Genomic DNA, 22,074 nt, shown 5'->3' on the forward strand with positions numbered 1-22,074 from the left:
TTCAAAAGCCATCATTTTACTTTCCCTTGCTCTGACAGCCTGATTATTTCCCAAATGTTTCCAGCAAAATTATTAAGATTTTTTCCACCAGCTCTGAAATGTTACTCTTTTCTTAAGGAAACACATTACTTCACCATTTCAAACAACCCTCACCCCTGCAGATGGCTGTGCTTCCCAGTAAAAATGATCAATGCCACCAGGCTTCCCAGACAAAAACTAGTAAGACCAGGACCGGCCTATGACTAAAACAGCTAACTAGAATTCAGGGCTACAGACTGCCCGCACAGCCCTTTTCCTCGAGCAAAGTTGGCACCTTGCACAGAGCCCATTTTGGCCTGGGGCTTTGCGGCTGGGTAACGGTGCCCTGAAGATTCTTTGTCTGGCAGTATTGACGTTGCATCCTGATCTGGAACAAGCAAGTGGAGGCGAACACACGCTTCCCCGTGCTGTGGAGGAGTGGGGAAAAAAGGAGACAAGCAGGGCTGTGTGAGCGGGGCTGCGAGCCGGAGGGCGCCGCCTGAGGAGGGCGCCGATGGGGCGGACTACAACTCCCAACATGCTCTGCGGCTGGGCGGCCACAGCCAGCGAGCCCTGCGCAAAGAACTACAACTCCCGCCGTGCACCGCTCCACCCGCCGCTTTCCTATTGGCTGACTGGCTGGCTGGCACGCATCCCCTTGCCCTCAGGAGGAAAGGCGCTTCTCCCGTCTCCAGGACAACGGGAGAGCAAACAAGATGGCGGCGGCCTGGTCGGAGGGGTGAGGGGGAGGTGTTTGAGTGCCAAATACCGATTGTGCGGCTCTCTCCGTGTTCTCGGTTCTTCTTACAGCTCATGGCGGGGGACGAGGAGAAGCAGGGAGAGGGCAGCCTCGAGAAGCAGCCTCCCGCTTTTCAGGGGCCTCAGCAGCACCTCCCCCAGTGGTTGCCTGGGAAGCTGTCCCAGGACAGACCCAGCCTGCGGCCTCCACAGCTCAGCCTGCCTCACCGAGAGACCGAGCAGGAGGAGGATGGCAAAGAGGAAGAGGAGTCACAGCGCACAGAGGTTCAGTGCCCCCCAGCTGTTTGGGGAGGGACGTGCTCGTGAGGGAACTAGCCCTTTCCCACCTTATCGCTCAGTGTTGCTGTGTGGGAAAGAAGGGGAGGTCGATGGGAGCACCACGTTGTGCATTTCCCCAAAGAGGAGAAAAGCTGGTTTGGCCTGTTTCCCTTCACCTCTCATTTCTGCCTATTTATAGGGTCCCTTTCATCCCCATAGTGTCCAGGATAGTCTGGATTGCCCCCCTCTCTCCTTGCTGTATAAAGACTAAGGATAAGTTGGTATATGGATGACCAAATTAAACCCCTTTACTGATGATATTCCCAACCCTGAGATTCAATAAGCCCCTGGACCCAAGTGAATTTTTAGTCCCTGCTCTTCTGGGCTCTGAAGTGTCCCCTGCCACACTGTTATCACCTCATGTTTTTACTTTGTTGAAATGCATCTGTAGTCTCCATTGCTATAACATGTAGGTGCTATAATTTAGATGATTACCATTTGAAACATTATTTATCTTGGTCCCTAGATTAGCAATTGTATGACTTCTCCAAGCTTACAGGAATTTCACAAACCATTGGCTTATTTTCTCATTAAACCTACACAGTGGTTCATTAGTGCCATCTGTCAAGTACCCTCTTTGGCAAAGATTGTTCTCTGAAGAGTAGCACTAGCTGCTCATGCTGAAAAAATTTAAAGGGCTTCCAATAATGTGCGTATTGGGGTGCAACGCTGGGGTTATGTTAGTGCTGATTTGCTGAGATGTTAACATCCGTAATCAATGTGAGTTCCATGCTCAACATCTCTGGAAAGAGGTCCTGTTTAGAGCTGTGCATTCAAAGCAGAAGGTAGGAAAAAAATCCCAACAAAAACTTGTTGAACCTTTTAAAATTAATAGAGCTAGTACGTGACATGTTTCTATTTATCTGTTTTGAGGGCTGTATTCATAATTTTTGCTAATGTGTAGTGCCTTAGCAGGGTGATGGAGCACTGAAAGCAGTGTTTGATTGAGGACTTTCATTAAACTGTTCCCAGTTGCATCCCAAGCAGCCCCCAGATTGTACCAAGTGTGGTATTTCATTTCATGAATCTCCCCTTAATCTCTTTCTCTCCCTACCTCCCTTTTCTGGTATTTTATAGGGTCAGTTTGATGGAGAGTTGGACGAAGACACTGTGGCTGAGGGACTCCACAAGCTGGGGCGCTCAGCCTCTGGTATCGAATACGTTTATCTTAATCTGTCCCTTTCAGTAAGTATAAGAAAAGAACATCAATGTGAAGTGCTTCTCTGCTCAAAGGTTTCCTCTTTTTAACAGCAAATAGTTGGTCTAGTAAAAAAGTGTCAAGAGGCAGGGTTTTGTTTCTACCTGTCAGCGTTGTTTCATGTACATGGGATTTTTGACAAGACACAGCATGGCTTCTGCTGACAACTGCCATATTGCTTTTTTTCACTTAGTAGCAACAGCAGTAAGATTTTTCCTTACCCAGTCTTCAGATGTGAAAATGTATCTTCCTGCTTTAGTCAGCTAGAGGGGAAAAAAATAGAGGAACATGCTGAAGACCTGAGAATGCTGCTTCATTGCCCCTTCAGGAAGTTAAAATGCTTGTGTCTTTCTAAAGATTACTTGCTGACGCTCCCTTTTCTATGCAGCCTTGTTTTTTCTGGCATTTTTCCTAGCTACAGCTATCTCTCTGGGTTGTTTTAAAGTCTTCTTTTGACATTTTCTCCATTCATGGCTGGTCTGCAGGTCTAACATCACTTGCTGTATATGTCATCCTGTTCAGAAACATCCATCTGGAGGGACCCTGGGGCATGTCTTCGATGTCTCCCGCTACTGTGTATCTCTTGGGAGAGCGGCTGAGGTTATACAGCTAGTTATTAAAGTCTCTTTGCTTTATTTTTCCAGGGTCGTGAGCTAAGTAACATTAACATTCTCTGCAGATACTTTCACCTACAGAAGCTGGAACTTTCGTGTAATAAAATTAATGGTATGTAGTAAATACACTAGTAAATTCTTGGGTTGTGAAATTGTTTAAGATGAGAAATGCACTGTACCACGGAGCTTTAGTATCACAAGGCCTGGTCTGTGTTTTAATGGTGTAACTACTCCAGCTCTACAGAATGAGGTGATGGCTAGATCTTCTTGAGAATGATGTGTGGACCATTCAGACAGCTGCACCAGCATATGTTTATCAGCAAGAACATGGAGATTATTGTCCAGTTTATTATCCAAAGATAAAATGCAAGCAAGCATGTCAAGACAAGGTTAAGGCTGAGATTTTACATGTGCAGATATTTTAAATATTAAAATTATGTCTGGTGCAGTTTTCCCAGCCTTGGCCTTTCCTTTGTCAAGGTTTCCCATTGGCGACAAAATGTAAGAAATTACATCCTGGATTGAGAAAAGTAGCAAATGGAGACTGGGGTAAACTCCATCATACTCCTTCCCTCTCCCTTGTACTCCCCAGCTAATTTTTTAATTTAACATCAAAAGGAATATGCTGTGGTGGGCAATCTGTTGCATTATTTCTTTGAAGTTCATTTCACTTGAGGTGCTGGAGTCCAATAATAGCACTTTTGTAAGGCAGTCCTCCATTCTCATTTTACTAACAGTTTGTCTGTGAAGGTCTGAACAGAGCAGGGACTTTTCCATAGTAACTATTCAGTCTTCAGTAATTGGCCTAAATACTTCTGTCCACTAATTAACAACTTAGGACAGAGGTAGTCTCTCTGTCATTCTAGAGGTAGCTAGAATATAAAACTATTCTGACTTATAGTCAAATCAGTTGACATAATGGAAATCTAATATAGAACTTGAATATTTGTTTCTTCATGGAAGAAACCATCTTTTTTTTTTTTCTAGTAGAAGGTGTTAATAAAGCTGATTTCTGCATTTTAAACACTGCTTTCTGTATGTGTAACTACAAATCATTTCTTGATTGCTATTGGACATAATTATCACATTTTGACATGATGATCTTTGCATTTACCTGTGCATTCATGTACACAGTTTGACATTTTGTTTTGTTACTAGATCTTTCTTGTATCAGCCACATGCCTCACTTACTACAACTGAATGCTTCCAACAATAAATTGACTACGTATTTCAGTTTTAAACCACCTAAAAATCTCAAGGTATGTTGCAATAAATGCATTTTATGGGTTTAAATCCAAAACTATTTTCTAAATCTAATTTAGACATTGTATTTGGACATATGCAAAAGTGAATTTTTATGCCTTCCTTATTCTTCTTTCTTACCTCATTTGACATTTTAATAGCTTTTCCAAATGTTTGGGTATTTTACACTGCACATTTCAGTCTTTTATTTTATTTTACACTCTGAAGTCTTGCATGCCATGGAAAGGTGTGTTGTACAGCTAACTGTTCTAGCTGGAGGTAAAAATAGCCAGAATTTTTTCCTTGCTTGTTGAAATCATCAGACCTTTAGTGGGATCAGTTCCTGCCTTTCAAAATTGACTGATGCCAATCATTATTGTGAAATACGTACTTAAAGCGTAGCTGTGTGCCATTCTTCCCTTTAATGTTGTTTTCATGTAGCTTACTTTGGATTATAAAAAGCAGGAGGTTGTTTTGAAATGCAACCTCTATGTATTTCTCGGTCTTCTCTGTAACTTTTTTAATATGTATGAATAATTACTGGACCATTAATGATAATGCTGTTGGAAGAAAGTATAATTTTGGAAGTTCCCAACACGTGAATTCCGTGTGTCATATGAAAGAGTCTTTCTGGTTATGTCTCAGTATTAATATAAATTATCTTCTTACTCCTTCCACACTCTTGATTGCAAGTTTAATGTAGTTTTGCAAGCCAGCTGCAAGTGCTGATGAAATAAAACTAACTTTCTGTCTTGTTTTTTCACTAGGAAGTAGATTTTTCATACAATCAAATACCTAAAATGCAAGATTTGTCAGCATACCAGTCACTTACTAAACTCCTGCTGGATTGTATCCTTTATGGAAATTCAAATGGGAGAAAGTTGCTTGTTTGCTTTCTGAACAACTACTTGCTTCAAATAGATACCTGCTTTCTTTGTATTTTTCCTTCATGTCAGTTTTGTCTTCAGAAGCAAGATTAAATATTGTCATTCTGGTGGTGAAACTGATCTTAATTTACTTAAGCATGCATGGTGTTGAAAGTGTTTGTGTATACATGTAAGTTATTAACCGGCTAGAGGAACCCAGGAAGCCTCCACTTTGCATCATGTAAAACTGAAAAAATGACATGTCATACTCTCTTTGCATGGCAGAGGTAATAAATAATCCCAGTATTTTTATATACAAAAGGTTAATAGGAAATCAGCTTGGAACACTAAGCTCCCTTAAATGAAAAATGTGCATGTTGTTCAATTTTAGACATAGCTAATTATGCAGGGACTGTAGAGGCTCTGTGGAGGACAAGGCCGTTCAATGACAAAGAGAACCTTTTAAGTGAAACTTCCTGGAGTATGCTGAGGGAAGTCACTGGGGGAAGGTGTTCTGCTACCCACTGTCTATGCGCTCGCTGTGGTATCCTGTTTGTGGGATTAAAAGCACTGTTTTGGCAGAAATCAGATAAATATGAACCTGCAGATTATGTTTCATTGCTTACTCTTCTAAGGCCATCCATAGTACTCCTAAAGATTCTCCTTTGCTTTTCTGAAAGGTCTTCTGGAGTTTCACATTGACATGCTGCCTTACTTACAATTGCTTCCCGAGGGCTCGTGAACCTGTCCTTTTTGCTTCATAATTTGCATCTTGATTTTCTGCTCTCTGAAAAGGAGACGGCAGCAGGCTGTTGCAGGTTTTTCTCTGTCTCTTGTCCTTGAAGTAGCCCATTACCAAACGATATTAATACAATGCCTTTTTCATGTAGGAGCAGATAAAGCATTTGCAGGGCATCCAGGTTATGTTATTCACACATTTTAGAAGGTGTGCAGGTGACATGATTCTTGTCAGAAAATGGCATTGAGACACTATCCCTTTGCAATTCTAATTTTTCATCACAGAGCAAAAACCATAGGGCAAAATGAAAAGGAAAAAAGATCAGAGATTTGTATTGTGGATCTGAATCGATATTTTTTCATTTCGTTTCAATGCAGCAGCATGCTGTCTTCAATTTTTTCATTTGTCAATGAAGATGTCATTGAAATGGGGAGGAAAAACTGTTTCATGCATACAGTTGCAATAGGACCCGCTGGAATATAGGGAAAATGAGTGCAGGATTCACAAGTACAGAATTTAGAATAGCAAAGTAAAGTGGCATGTTCCTAACCCGTGTCAAGAACTCCTCGCCAAAGACATGGCAGACAAAACAAGCTGTTCTTTGTAATCATAGATGAAAATACTATATTGAATATCATGCAGTAGTAGAAATGTTTGGCATGCATTTCTCGTTGACAGTAACTAAGCATTTCTTACCATATTTAAGTGAATTATGATGCAGATGGTAAGGTCTTTGTAACATTTTTCTGACAGGTGCACACACAAGCACACCTGACAGGTTTATAAATGAGTTTTGAAGGAGAAAACTGCCTAAACCAGAAAGGGAGACAGCTTGGGCAATAATATCTGACAAAGCATTATAGTGAGCCGTTAAAAGACCAAAACTGATTCTATTAGTTTTTAGTCCTGAGCAGTTTGCTGCTTCAACTTGATGCTTGTGGCTTAAACAATACTTGTTCCTCGCCAAAACTTCTCCTCCTCAGTTGCAAGAGGAACAGTCTCATTTTGTATCTGAAACAATTATTATCTGTCAAATGTTAGTGCCTGTGGATTCTTTTGGTTTCTTTTCTGAAATGACAGAGACAGCCAAGTGTGAGGTCATATGAAAAGATAAACCAGTGCTTACTAGCTCCTTTCTCCTCCTCCTTCCCCATCTAGGCCTGTGAGTGTAGACCTTAGTGTACAATCAAGTCCCCATGTAGGAATGCAGTTAGGAAAAAACAGAGTTAGGTTACAGCTATTAAAAAGTATTCTGTTGGCCCTGGCTAAGCTTACATTTTATTTGCTTACAATATTATTCAGACTGCAAGAAAAAAATCATTTGATTGTTAATTTGTCCACTGCCTGGAAAGAATTAAAATTAGCTTGCCTTTCTTTGCAGGCAGAGTTCATTCTCTCAAGTCAATTAAAAATGTTTTATTCTGTGATTGCCTAAAGGCATTTCTCTGTGTCCTGCATGTTCTGGCTAATTTTATGTTTTTTCCAGTTATATTTCTTGGGGGGGGGTATGTAACTAGTTCCAACTTGGATGCTTACAATACGGGTGTAATTCTTCTTGCCTAACTTCAGTCACCAAATTAGATGCCTGCATCAGAGTTACCTGATTTCAGTAGTCAGGTACCTCTGCAGTTCAACCAATTGCAAGAGAGCAATTTGAGATGGCTTGCTGCCAAAGGAAACATGCTTTGTTTAAGGCATCTGGGTAGTTATGTTAATGCTGAAGTTTGCTGAGAGGGATCCTAACTACTTGTACTGCTGATTTTGATTTTAATGTTAAATGAAAATTCACTTTCCCCTTTCAGGACAGATGGCCAGTATAGAACAGCTATAATATAGAGTGAAACAGCCCCATATAGTACTGTTGTCTGTTATGACTTGAATAATTTGTATATGAAGCTTAGAGGTCAAGGTCAGTTAGGAGCTATGTTAAGTAGTCCACAAACATAAAAAGATTACAGCCTTCTCTGACAAAGATGACAGCTGACTTACCATGCCTGGTACTCAGTTAAAGTCAAAGACATAAATACCCCTATGTTTTAACCTGCATATGCGCATCTGATAAGAAGACCAGAGATTTACAGCATAGTTTTTTAAGATGCTGGCGGAAGTTGTTTCTCCTCCACACTCCTGTTACCTCATTTTCACTACTTTCTTGATTTGTCATCAGCCCTAATGCAGGTCACAAGAAACCATCAAAATTTAAAACCCTTCCAAAATGAAGGGGAGGATATTTCTAGCTGGAACAGTGTCACTTGTCCTCCTGCCCCACAAAATGTTGTGTCAGTCAAACAAGGAGGCAGTAAGTTCCAGAATAGGAATGGATGTGAGCGGCTGGGATTTCACACTCTTTATAGCATGAAGCATTTGATGTCCAGCTCCCCTTACCATAAAATTCAGCTCTTTTGGTTAATTTAGCAACTAATGTTTGCTACAGTTTTGTGTTCAGTTATTTTCCTTAAATGCAAAAACCTCTGTATAGTTAATAATATAGAGGAGATAAGAGGACTGGAGAAGTGTCACAGTCTGACTCATCTTAGTTTGTCGCACAACAGACTCACTGCAGTCAGTGGCCTTGAGAATTTACCTATCAGAATACTCAATCTGGTAAGAAAGAAGTAATTCCAGTATGTTTTCTGTCTGTCTTTCATCAATATATTAATGCCCGAATAAAAGTGAAGGTAATTACATGACAATTTTTTCAGAGATATTTGTAATACTGGACATACTTTTTTATTAATTCAGGATCATAAAATAACTTAAAAGGGAGCTCTGAAGGTCACCTGATCCAGCTTCCTGCTCAAAGCAGAGCCATCCTCAGTGGAGGCTGCTCAGGGCCTTGTCCAGCTGGGTTTTGGATTTCTCCAAAGATTTTCCATTTGCTCTGAGTAGCTTTTGTTGCTTAGGTGATGTGTAAGAAGTTACTTATTGTACAAGTCCCACACAATAGAAACTGGTTATTCTTTTTTTAAAGTATATTTCCTCATAAAATTGTGTTCATGATAGCAGTGAGCTAGGACAGGAGAGGGAAGGATGAGGACTGAGAAGCCTGCATTTTTTAAAGAAAGTAAGTCAAGTTTAGTATGCAAATCTGATATATTATTAAAAGATCATTGTTAAATTTTTTAAAACATCTTGTAATGAGATTGGAAGCTTTATATTGTCAGCTTGCATCAAGATATCTAGGGTATCTTTGTTTAAATACAACACTTCTAGGTTATATTTCTAGATGCTTTAGTGGGATTTAGCTTACCTGACTTCAGATTTGTGAAGACAACTGCAGCTGAGCTAGTTGTTCTCTGCTGCCTCAAAAGTCAGTGGAGAGAAATAGACACTTAAAATACTTCATTATTCTGATCCAGCTGCTGACATCTACATTAACACAAGATGCATCATGCCTTGGAAGTGCTTTTTTCTCTCTGTTGGTTATGAAGATAGCCAAGGATAACTAGCCCAAATATAGACATCTCTCTGTCAACGCCTGCACTTGTTTGCATGGATCTTGATCTTTTACAGGCCTTAGGAAGGCATTTATCTCAGTGTTCCTTGGCACCATGTTTGTAAAATTTCCTTAATACCAATGCTTTCTTCTAAATCATTTAGAGATACTGAATGGGAAGAGCCATCAACACAGAGGCTGCACAGAAACACAAGCAAAACCTGGTTTTGATGCAATTCTGTTGCTATAAAATACAACAGGCTACTTCTTAGTAGATTTTACTTAATAATAATAATTTTAAATATATTTAGTGCTATTTTAAAAATAAGTACAAAAAACCTGCACATAGAAATATGCCCATATTTGCTACAGTAGTTTTGAGCGCCTACATAAATATGTTAGGTAAAGTGAATAAATCCCTTATGAGGAATAGAAATATTCTTTTCCAATTCTTCTAAAATTGTAAAGATTTTTCTTCTGTTCTGTAGTAATTGATATGGAAAAGAGTAAGATCTGTACCCATCAAGGCCTGATTGGCCTTTGTACTTACTACTGCTTTGATAGTCAGAAAAGGTATTCACATTTAAAACATGATAGTAGTATGTTTTGAATAATTTATTCAAACAGTATTCAGTAACATTTTTAATATACTTCTATTTGAGCTATATAATACTTTCGGTAGCCTTCAGTTATGCCCTTAGTGGCAATAAAACTGAAATTTGTCTCATTTTTAGTGGATAAGATTAACTCAGATTGGCAAAATCATGTCTAAAAGTTCTAAGATAAGCTGTTAGGAGTGTGACAATCTAAGTTGACAGGAAGATCTTTTCTCTAAATACTTTCTTCAGGGAAAACTACAGTAAGTCGCTCAACCATTGTGTGCACTGATTTCCTCATCTGTTAAAGGCCTAATAATAATTCTGTTAGTAATGGTTATCTGCTCAGTAAAATGTTTTGGAGGTTGTGTTAACAGCTAAGCCTTATTAATGTGAATGTGTTCTTCATTTTTGGTTCTTACATGCTGATATGATTATTTATACAACTTCCTGTCTTTTTTAATTAGCAGAGTAGATAGTCATGTGGAAATTATGTAAATAGACAGATTTTAGCATAGCTTTTTCTTTTACTAATTAGAATAAAATGCAGTTCTTTATTCATGGGACCAGTCATCCCCTCTCTTCCCATTGATTCATTCATTTTCCATTTTCCCTTGAGCTTTTTAGGTTGAAAGACTAGTAAGGTCTCAGGTTTGTATGAAAGGCTGCAAAAACTGTAAATACTGCCTAGTTATACCAAAAAGCCTTTATTCTGCTTATGTTTGCAAAAATTAAGTACAGCTCTAATGAACTGGATTCTTAGGAATTTTATGCTTTGCAAAAAGGATGTCTGCACAAATCCCTTTTGTTCAAAGAATTTTATGTGCACCTCTTGCACAGCATTTTGCAACTAGAGCTCTGAGCTGTATCCTATTAAACAGAGGTCTAACGAAGAACAGGAAGAGAAGAGGGAGCCTCCATGCTATTAATAACCTAATTAAACATTTAAAAGTCAGGAAAAATGTCAAGGACAGACAACTGGATTAACATTAGAGTCAGCTGGCTTATTTATTTCAATAGTTCCTAAGTATTTATTAATAGAATACGAAGTTTCAAAGCTTTCAGCACAAGGTGATGCTGATGGAAAAATATAATTTGCAAGGTTATATAGAAAGAATCATGTTGAGAGGCCATCTGGGTACATGTGGCCACTGGAACAAAGATGAGTACAGAACCTAACATGTTATACCTATTTGGAGTTCACAGCAGAAACGAGTATATGATTTGTGAGGCACTGAGAAATTAAGCTACCTGGTATCCAGCGTTAAATGTAGGTCTTCAATGTTATACCTTGTTTGGAAGGAATGTAAAACAATTATAGCTGGTTATGAGTTCTCAAAAACTTGGGTCATTTCTTGTCTTACTTACAGTAAGGTGGGTTTGGGTTTGAGGGTTTTTCTAACATTTCTGTGCATGCTGTCACTGACAGTAAATAAAGTCTGCCTTCACTTAGTAAGCATTAAGGTGAACTTGTGTATCCTGGAGATATTTTTATAGACTGCCAGTAGTCCAAAGAAGGCAGTACTGTATTGCTCTACCTTAATATTTTCATTATTTATTCTGTAATCATGAGTGTAAATATAACCATGATTACAGAGGTAAATTCTATGTATTTATGTATATATATTCTATAATTTTATGTGCATATCTATTTTCTAAATTTTGAGTTTGATAGTGACAAGTGTATCCTTTAGCCATTATCAGCTTAGAAGAATGCTAGAGCTCTTTTTACTGCTTTTGTCTCTTGCTCCTGTTCAAGGTGAGTCAGAAGTTAGTTGATTCTTTTTTCCTGAAGCATTATGGAAAGCTGTAATATGTCATCTCAAGATGAAGAAGGCACTAATGCATAAAAGGCCTATTTGTAATAGAATTCTCAATAATAAAGTGAACACTGTTCTTCCTCAGGAATGTTGTTTTCCATCTGTAGAACTTTATCAAAGGTTTATATGCTTTCATTTCTTCTTAGAGCTCTAACCGGATTGAGAAAATAACTGGCTTGGATAGCTTGAAAACTCTACAGAAGCTGGACCTATCTAGCAATAAAATAAGTAGTCTAGAAGGCTTGGAGGAACATGATCTACTAGAGATGATCAACCTAGAGGATAACCAGGTAGCATACTTAATATCGATCTCAGCCTTTTATAAGAATTTCAGAAACTCTTAGAAAATATTTTTTTTTTCTAAAATTCAATCCCTTTAGGGCTTAGTCAAAAACCTCTTAGAACACTGTAAGAAATCAATATTAGAAAAGATGACATTTTTTCCTTTGATATTTCACTCCAATCCTGTTTCACACACTGAATGATAGTGTACTCCTCAGGCCTTATTTAATGTCTCTAAATGGGTTTATCTTTATGTAGGTATCACTTCTGTAGTTCTTAGTGCTCACACACATAAAGAACTAACAGTGCTCCCTAAAGAGGATAAGATAGGGATGAGTATGCAGCTTTTTCAGCTTGATTATTCTTGAGGATCTTTACTTACATCACAGCTTTTCTACTGCCAGGGCTCAAGAGGGTTTGCTAGTATCTCTCAGCCCAATTTTGCGACCACAGATTCTTCTGAGCTGTCAGCTGGGTACTTCCTGTAAGGCAGAACTGCATGTACTCTATTATAAAAGTGAATTTTGTTATGCAGCAGGAAGTACAATGATATGATCCAGCTCGTTTGTATTTGAATATTGAAACCCAAGCCATATATACGTAATACTTTTGATATTGATCTTCCAGCATTCTTAACTGGAAAGGCCATCGACTCATGAATCATTTTGCCACCAAAGTCTGATTTGCATGTGGAAAAAAAAATCTAAGAAAATAAGAAATGAAAATATAAACCAGGAATCGAACATTTTCTGTCTTTTTTCCCCACATGCAAGATACAATTACAGGATTTAATTCAAGACAGTATGAATTCTTTTTCTCACACTGTGTTCACGTTGACATTTAAAGGTATATCAATTGCACAAGACAGGAAACTATCTAATAGTATGGTTGCTATTAACAGTAATAACACCACTTCCATTGCCTCATATAGTTTTCACTGTTCTTTACGGCATGCAAAAGCTATTAATTTTACCTCATCAAAATTTGCCTCTTATAATTATGTTATTGAAACTGTTTAGTGAGCCACCATTTTTTTAACATTTCCTTCTGAAGAATAATTTGAAGAGAATTTTAATTAATTAACACAGAAAGATCTGAGTTACTTTAGTTCAGTACCACCCAGAATGATCTTAAATGTTTGATTTTTCAAAAACGGGCACGATAGGTTTACCTGCAAACCACGTATCTCATATACATGTTCAATGATTTTTGAATGTTGACAGTTGGCACTCTATGATTTATTTAGGAAATCTACCCAAATGACATCTAACTAAGTCAAAACTGTTCCACGGTGGGCTTCTTATCTTAAAATGAATATTGGCCATGGTTGAGGTTTATGTTTTTGGACACTACGTAAGCTGAGTATGAGTTAGGGGTAGAATCTGAAGTCTTCTAGGTTCAGTCTTTCAGCAGTGGAGTAGAACCAAGCAGGTATCCTTGCAAAGCAACTCATCCTAGCCTACCTTGGATCTGATGACCTTTGGAACTGCCTCTTTCCAGTGATTATAAAGTGAGATCAAGCAACTGACTTGAGCTAACTTAACAGATGGCTAAAATGAGGCGACTGAATGCCATCTGACCCATTTTGTTTTAATTGAGAGCCTTACAACTGTTCACTCAGGGTCTAGCACGAGTGCCTCTGTGTGACTTTGTTTTGGGCACACAAACTTTAATTAATCCCTTGTAACTTCTAATGTGTATCTGATGTGACTGAGTGCAGCCAGCCCAGGCTTTCGTTGTGGATAGATGAGACCTTAAATGGAATGCCTCGCCCTCTGGACATAGCCAAGGACAACTATGCTGATGCTTTTCAGTCAAGTGCTGCAAGTTAGGTATGATGAACTTGAGCTCCAGTGAAAAGAAACTCTTCTTAGAAGGAATTTTTTTTGCTAGTCAACTGAAGCACAAATATAACTGCAGAATTGCCTCACTTAAGTACATCAGCCACATAAAAGCTAAATGTGTTAGGGCTTGACATTTGAAAGAACTGGAAAAATGCAGGTGGTTTGAAATTGCTGTCTGCATTATACTGCTTCTCCAGCTTACATCCAAGTTCTCTGCCTTTTGTGAGTAGAAGTGCCTTATTGAATGCAGTTAACATGTATACCCATTTTGTGAGTATAATGAAATTTTTTATGTCCGGAGTTTAAAAGCAGGGATTAAAATACTTTTTTTCCCCCATAGTTATCATGGATTCTGTTGCTACTGATTTATGCTCTGTTTCTATCACTAATTAGATTGCTGAGCTGCGTGAACTGGAACGTATTGATGATCTGCATCTCCTCAGAGTTTTAAATCTTTTAAAAAATCCCATACAGGTAAGAAAGAACTGAAGAGGAAGACAGAACTAAGAACATTGAACTGCTGTTTTGGATCGCGCCAGAATCCATTAACCTCAGTTTCTATCTCTGAGAATGGCCAGATCATTTCAGGGAATTGGTACAAGAAATAATGGGTAATGGTTTCCCTGGCGTTGTTACCCACCTTTGTCAGGGAACTTTGAATCACGATGTTTAATATCCACATAGCAAATCCATGAATATGAATTTTATTAATTCCATTTGCAAATCCATTTATATGTCTTTACTCACAGTATGCCATGATTTTTGTTTGGGAAAAGATCCCCTTGTTGTTTGCTTTAAAAGTCTGTTTTCAATTGTTCCTGGGAAAATCTCAAAGGAACTTAATAGTACCTCTTTCAAAATCATGTCTCTCTGGAATCTGTATCTTCTTTTCTTTGTTAGGATTTACTCAGTTCTTATGTGTGGCTCCCATAATAGTCCTCAATTAATTAATTAAGCATACATTTTATCAACAACAATGACATTTCCAAAATACCAGAAATTCTGACTTTGGCTCTGCATTTGTAATTTGTCCTGAGTGATCAAAGAAGATTCTATCCTGACTCTTTTGATTTCTAAATTTTGTGTGAATTTTATAGTGATTTCCAATGTCAGAAAGAAGAAAAACGTGAAGCATTTAACAAGGTCTTCCTCTAATTGTCAGTTTTATATTGGCTTTTGTGAGAATGGTCGGTCATGGCACACAATGAAATTAGCATGAAAAAATGCCCGAAATAAGCTGCCCCTGGTCCTTGATAATCTGAAAGGCTTTCTCTGTTTAGAAGTCCTTTCCCTAAGCAAAGTCTCATCATATTCCTTTCAATTACTGTTTTAATAACTTACAAATGCAACATTCATCTTAAGACAGCTGTCTGTTGTTTTAACAGGACCTTACTGTTTTTAGAACTAAGAAGCTTCATGAACTTGTCAGTGTCAGCTTTTGAGTTTGATTTTTAATTATTCTTTTTTATTGTCTCAGACTTGAAAGCCTACATGATGAAGATTTTGTAATGCAAATTCTCTTTTAAAGTTCCTATAGTACTACTGTTAGACGTATGAACCATAGTTTATTACATAATTCCAGATTAGGTATAGATAATGCTTTTAGTTATCCAACAATCTTTCTTGGTGTTCTAGTGGGTGGGGTGGTGATTTTTGAAGTCCCATCTTGACCTTTTGAGCAATGTACCTCCAGACTTTTGAATAACTATTAGGTTTTGCTGCAGAAGCTAAGCTTGTGGGGGGATGAATTTGTACAGTGTGTATTGACATCTGTCAAGGTAAAAAGCTTCTTATGTTGCAATGCGTTAAGGCCAATTTCATTTCAGCCAATTGAAATTAAATATTAGATTGATGAAGTTAAGTACTTTATGCCAAAATGGAAACTTTGTCCTTCAGGAGCAAACAGATTATTGGCTCCTGGTGATTTTCATGTTGCTTCAACTAACAGAACTGGATCTCAAGAAGATTTCAGTGGAAGAAAAGGTATGTAAACATCAGAGCATTCTGGAATTTTTCCTAAGTGAAGATTCTAAAAAACTGCATGCAAATGTAGCTTTGTAGTCATTTGGGTGTGACAAATCTCCTATGTTTCAGCCCCCAGGATAGGCTAAAAATTCAGACACTTTTGCTTTTAAATCTAGATACATATCTACAGAATTTCTGGAGCTGTTGTGGTATGTAAAAATACAAAGCTTACCTAAAAGCTTTGTTCAGTGAAGAAATTTACTTAGCAGCCATTGTTACTCAGCTAGTGAATCCAAACAGGCAACTACATTCATGAAATACCTGAATTGATACCACTGTGCCACTTCTAAAATACTGTTGTTGGATTATTTTTTTTTAGTAACATGTACAGCAAAGTGAACTCTGAAAGTTATAATGGTGCTTGTTTCCTGTTCTACTTCATGCAGCTTTCACTGTAAAATCTTCTCCTCCAAAAAAACCCTGCGCAGACTGCTTAGAGTAACTTTCTGTTGTAATAAAGCCTTTACCCCTTGTACCACTTCTACTGTAATTTGGTTGCTGCATGTAGTATTTGGGACCAAGTCATGCTAGAACTGTTAGGATTAACAGCTGCCAATTGTGGCTGGATTTCAGGGAATTATTCTTTAAAAGTTATGTTTATAGGAAATTCGTCACTCCCAGCTTTAGCTGCATAAATACTAGGGTTCTTGTTTAGTGCCAGGTGCTCTTTATCATGAACACAAAGAAGGGATGATACCAGAGTGTCATTTACCCCACCTACCTGAGATATTGATCTTACTCTTTGTTTTATATGGGAATCTGTTTTCCTTCACTAAAATTCTGAATATATTAAAGAATTTTTTCCTTCTCTATGGACTGTAAAAGTAAGCCTGGGTGACTGGTTTAGACTAGCACTTAACTTTTGGATGACTAAAGTTATTTCAGAAAATCCTCTCCTCAGGTTATTTTAGAATGTCTACTCTAGCCTCATAAATTCACTTGTCAAACTCAATTTGGAGGCACCAGCTCTCCTGTCTCGCTGACATACAAAATGGACATACAGAAATGTAGTTTAGATCAGAAGTGTAGTTTTGAAATGAAACTGCTAGTTACCTACTTGCTGTGCTTGATTTTTATTGTGGAATAATCTTGTGATAGATGAACTAGACTTCTTTAGGACACCTTAACCAGATGACATGCACCAGGATGCACCTAATGTGCTCCTAGCCCCTAATTCAGACCAAAGGACCAAACAAGAGCTGGAGTGAAATGAACTCCCTTCCCCTAGTTCCCCCCAAACAGTGTGAACATTGGGCCCTGAGGGTTTTTGGTTTGTTTTTAAGATCCACTCCTATTGCACCATACTGCTTGCTCATACAGGCATGGCTGTCATAAAAGGTTACAGCAGGATTTTGCAGCAGTGTCGGCTAGCTGATGTTTGATGGTTTACATGAAATGACTCAGTAGTTCTTAACCTGTTTCTGAGTGGATAGCATTAATAATACCAAAATATATACAACTCATTAGCCATCAGTATCCTCAATAGAGCTTTCAACAGAATGGATGGAGGAAACAAATTCTTGGAGTTTGAGCAATCCTCCTTGCAGAAAAGGCAGAAATGCATTGTCAAGTGAAAATGGCAGTTTGCTTACTTGGTTAATGCCCACTCTGTTCCTCTTCTGACAAAAAAATTAATGGTTTCAGTCCCTAAGGATTTTAGTTCAGCATCTTCCACAAGCACTGAGAGGGTGCAAACTAATGGATAATTAAAACCTAAGCAGAATTACTTTGTGTCTTGTGTGGCATCCTGTTTTCTTTCCAGTAGAAGGTTGATTATATTAAAGATGGTGAGCTACATATGGCTGCCTTCCATCCATTTATCACATTGTGCTTAAATCTCCTGAAAAGATTTAGGTAGTAGAGTACCCACAGACAAGTCAAACACAAAGACTGACCCTCATAAATATAAAGCCATTGTTATTCATAGTGATCTGCGAGGCATATTGCAGCTGGAAAAAATTACATCACTGCTCTTCTTTCTTTTTCCCCCATACTGTGGAAGCAGGTTGCTGCTGTGAATAAATACGATCCTCCTCCAGAAGTTGTTGCTGCTAAAGATCATATGACTCACGTTATGTATAGCATGCTGCAGCCCCAGAGAATCTTTGACAGGTAAGCTTACCTCCACTTCACATTTACTTCTGAGGGTGGCACTCAAGCAAAGCAGAATATGTTGTCATATTTAGAAGGACATTCTTCTGTCCCTCTCCCACCTCTAAATTAATCTAGGAAAGAGAAGTTCTATAACGTTCTGTTAGCAGTCTGGAAATTAGGCAAATCTTATTTGGTCGAAATTGATTATTAAACGAAGTTAGTTCCACCTCTAAAGTCTGAGACAGATTGTCCACAGCTCCATTTTTTTTAAACAATCTGTTGAAACAGATGGCTGTTTACACCGTAAATGAAAGATGCCAAATTTCTATCAATACCCAAAGGCAATTTAAAAATCTCTAGAGGCAGAAAAGAGCTGTAAAACATACTTTCTTCCTATTCTACTTATTCTTTCTCTTCACCCTATTGGCATCCCATTGTGAACAAAATTGTTTTGTGGCTTTGAGACACATTTTATATTCGTAAGGTGAAATTTCAAGTTTGTACTTAGGGAAGTCCAGCTACTTCCACCTTTGGGAAGAGATGATGCTGACCACTACTTAAAGCACAGAAGGGAGCAGCAAATCTCTTTCTCTAGTGTTGCCATTGCCATACCAGGTAACTTCTCTCAGTCTCATTTCTCATCTAGAAAATGGAAAAGGCCATACTTTGCTGCTCTGCAGATGTGTTATGATATTTCCATGATGAATACTTTGACATACTGTGATGAAAGATACTATGAAATATACATGGTTTATAATTACATTGGCTACAATGGGCACTGAGATCAACTTCTGTGCCCCACACCTTGTTTTAGCACCATTTGGGACATTTTAATTCATAACTGATTAACCTGATTTAAGATCCATGATTTAGTAACTCAGACATTTTTATTTTTAGGATATCTTTATTGTGAATCTTATGTTTTCTGGGACTGCTGATGAAAGACAGGAGCAGTCCCAGTGTGATGATAGCTCTGAGAACTCTTAACAGCCTATTAACAACAACAACAAAAAAAAAAACCCCAAAGATTTATTTATTGTTTTGCAGGGTTGGAGATTTCTTAAAAAAAATAAAATAAAAAGCACCATAGTTTTACCTAAAGTCATGGATTTCTTCCAATGCAGACATAGGCTCTATTTATATATTTGTGTACTGGGTTGTGTATGTGTATCTTCATTGCTGGAAAGAAACAATTCTGTCTTCTGTCAGAGGTATCATATACACAAATATATAAACATGCAGATCAGCATTTATGGTACTGACCAAAATTGTTAATGATTCTTTGAATGTTTGCCCATGCTCAGCTGGAAAGCACACAACACAGTCATTAATGAAATCTTCCTAATGATGGTGTGTTACATTCTTGACACTATAAAATGCTTATTGGAACCAGATTGGTACAGTTAATTTGCATCTATCTTTTTAGATGTGATTCTAATTAATTCTCATTTATTAATATCTCTCTTAAAAATAAAACCTGAAAACAAAGCAAAAAAGTTACACTGTTGCATACTCTGCAGTCAGAAAACATTAGCATTAAACTGCTTATGCCTTTCTCTTTCTCTGTGTGCCTTATGATTCTATCTTTAATTACATGGTAACACACCACTGAGCAATATTATGTGTATATTTCCCCTACTAGAAATGCATGTGATATTTAAAAAGGTAGCATGTTCGTAGTTATAACTGCTACATCGGAAGTAGAAATTTAATAACATAATAAAAACTTCTTCGGTCTATTGGGCAAGTACATGATGAGACTTGGTATCTGGCTATTGATAAATTAATTCAGAGAAGAAATAGAGCATGATTATTTTTAATAATGACAGTAATTAACCATTGGAACAATTTACCAAGTGTACCAAGAATTCTCTGCAACTGGAACATTTTTAATTAAAATATGTTCCAATGGAACCCCAGGTATCAAGCTTGAAAGAAGAACTAACTCGGGGAAATCCTGTAGCCAGTGTGATGAAGGGAGTCTGACTTAGATGATCACAGTGGTCCCTTCTGGCCTTGAAATCTATTAATCTTGCACAGCACTGTATTACTGTACCTGCCAAAGACAAAGAAAGTTGAAATTAAATGAGCCAAGAACTCTTTACAAGATACTGCTTACAAGTTGTAGGAAAACCAAAACCTTTAGTTTATCTTTTGAGAACCAGTAAGTAGTGATGTAATGAAGGACAGTAGTATGGAAGTGTTCTCCATGTTCTTCTGATGAAATAATAAATTGAAGGAATTTGAGGATGTGAGGGACTTGAGCAATGGAAATTTATTTAAAAGAATTTGAATTCTGAGTATGATCATGTCAAGTAATGGTATATCATATCATTACTGGATATAACACTTCCTTGTAAAAGAAAATATTACAGAGGAATTCTGCAATTTGCAAGCATGTAACAGGTTCTGTGCATGGAGAATGAATATATTAAACCTATGTTGAAGATAAGGGTTCTGTCTTCACAGACCTGCCTTGACATCATTATTCATGAAGGGCATGGCCTTGAGCAAGAATAAGTACCTTTCTTCTATGTCTTGATAAATTTTGGATCTCTAATCACTAAACATGTTTCCTGGAATTCCCGTATTTGGAATGGTTTATTTGTAATAATGCGCATTCATTTATAATAATCCACAACTGGCATTAATAACCTCCTGGGGTCATGTCTTAAACTGGTCTTTTCCTTACCACAAATGTCAGAAAAGAGAAAGAGTCTGAACAGCTCAAATAATCAAGAGAGGAGAAAGACATTTCTTGTATCGAATGGAATGTCACAACCTGACAGATTCAGATAAGGATTTTTAAAATTTATTTTTACCTTCTCTAGTATTTTTAATGTATTGTTCTAATAAGCTTATTGTGCTAATGTTGTGTAATATTTTGTAAATGTCATCGATTGGAACAGTAAGTAAAAAATCCTTAAATCTCCCAAGGGTTCAGCTACTGCCTTGCTTTGAAGTGGTCTAGTGGATGAAATGCTGAACCTCGATCCGGGTTCATTTCAGAGTTTAGTAACAGCACATATGTACAGACTCCAGCCAGTCTCTTAATTTGTTAGGTGTATCTGTTATTTCTTCTGTGAAGATAGTATTCCACAGGAGAATTAGAAGACTGAATTGCATTATCATCTTAGCGCTTCTGAAGCATCAAGTCCCATTACATACATATAGTCTGGTAGATAATAGAGCTGGTTTGCTGAACGTAAAACAGGAGTAAAGCCATTTGAAATCTTTTTCCTCCATGCTTGTATTGGTTATCATTACTTCTTAAGGAGTTAGTTACTTGTAAGGTAAAAGAAATATACTCTGTTTTCAAGTATTTGTGTTCACCTGTTTTAAATCACATTAAATGGAAGTTAAAGGCACATAGATTAAGTTTAGTTAAAGCTATTTCATTAGGTAAAAATAAGTGGGTTTGAAATTATTTCAACTATTTCTGACATATTTTCAAGTGGCATAATCTTAAGATCTAGCTGAGATCTAAAAATGAGAATCCAAAGTTGCATTCCATTTTTAGCTGTCTAAATAAGTTGCTGGACACTTAAAAGTGCAGAAATGCTAGTAATTCTAGTATTTACAGCAGGAAGTGGAAGTCTGAGGATCTAACCATTTGCTCAGCATGGAGAAAATGGAGGGCTTTGTATTTTTGCAACACTTAGGATTCTTTTATTGTAGTGTTATTTGTGTTCAGTGGATTTTAAACACTTTTAGATTTTCTTACTGTATTGAATTGAAGAGTTCTTTACAAATTTGTCACCTTCATCTGACAAGGCCACAGAAGTCAGCAAGATTACATGCAGGAGTCTGTAAAGGTTTGTAGGATTGAGTCCAGGTTCATAGTAGGCTTATTATCCTGATCATTAAAATATTAACATCTTTGCAATAGACTTGGAAAACTCTTAAACAAATCCCAGCAACACTGTAACTGCAGAGGGAGCTTCAGAAAAGGCTATAAATCAGAAAAGATTATAGTAGACATAACATTATTCTTTTTGCAAAAGAGACCCAGGGGTCTTTAGTGTAGTATTTTGTGCTATTTTTATGTTTAGAGCATATCAAACTGAGCACATGCTTCCCCTGATTTTTGTCTACACTGTGAACAATGTGAATAGTGTGATAGACAGGTGAGATTAGTTGAAATAACGATAAAATCTCTGCAGAAACCTTATACAAAGTTGCTGAAGACTTCATTTGTAGGTAATGTAATGGCTGCTTGTTTT

At 37.6% G+C, this 22,074-nt stretch overlaps 1 protein-coding gene across 1 annotated transcript in view; it reads left to right on the top strand.

The window, feature by feature from the left end:
- The first annotated feature begins 724 nt into the window (after window positions 1-724).
- Window positions 725-22,074, top strand: part of LRGUK (leucine rich repeats and guanylate kinase domain containing) — a 40,582-nt gene continuing 19,232 nt past the window's right edge. The window contains exons 1-10 of the mRNA XM_037390185.1: window positions 725-1,041; window positions 2,173-2,280; window positions 2,938-3,019; window positions 4,066-4,166; window positions 4,917-4,998; window positions 8,234-8,358; window positions 11,753-11,896; window positions 14,126-14,206; window positions 15,629-15,715; window positions 17,763-17,869. Of these exons, the coding sequence (XP_037246082.1) occupies window positions 832-1,041; window positions 2,173-2,280; window positions 2,938-3,019; window positions 4,066-4,166; window positions 4,917-4,998; window positions 8,234-8,358; window positions 11,753-11,896; window positions 14,126-14,206; window positions 15,629-15,715; window positions 17,763-17,869 (1,127 nt within the window). The 5' untranslated portion in view covers window positions 725-831. The remainder of the gene's footprint in view (window positions 1,042-2,172; window positions 2,281-2,937; window positions 3,020-4,065; window positions 4,167-4,916; window positions 4,999-8,233; window positions 8,359-11,752; window positions 11,897-14,125; window positions 14,207-15,628; window positions 15,716-17,762; window positions 17,870-22,074) is intronic.

The sequence above is a fragment of the Falco rusticolus genome, chromosome 5, assembly GCF_015220075.1.
Source record: "Falco rusticolus isolate bFalRus1 chromosome 5, bFalRus1.pri, whole genome shotgun sequence".
NCBI classification, from domain to species: domain Eukaryota; kingdom Metazoa; phylum Chordata; class Aves; order Falconiformes; family Falconidae; genus Falco; species Falco rusticolus.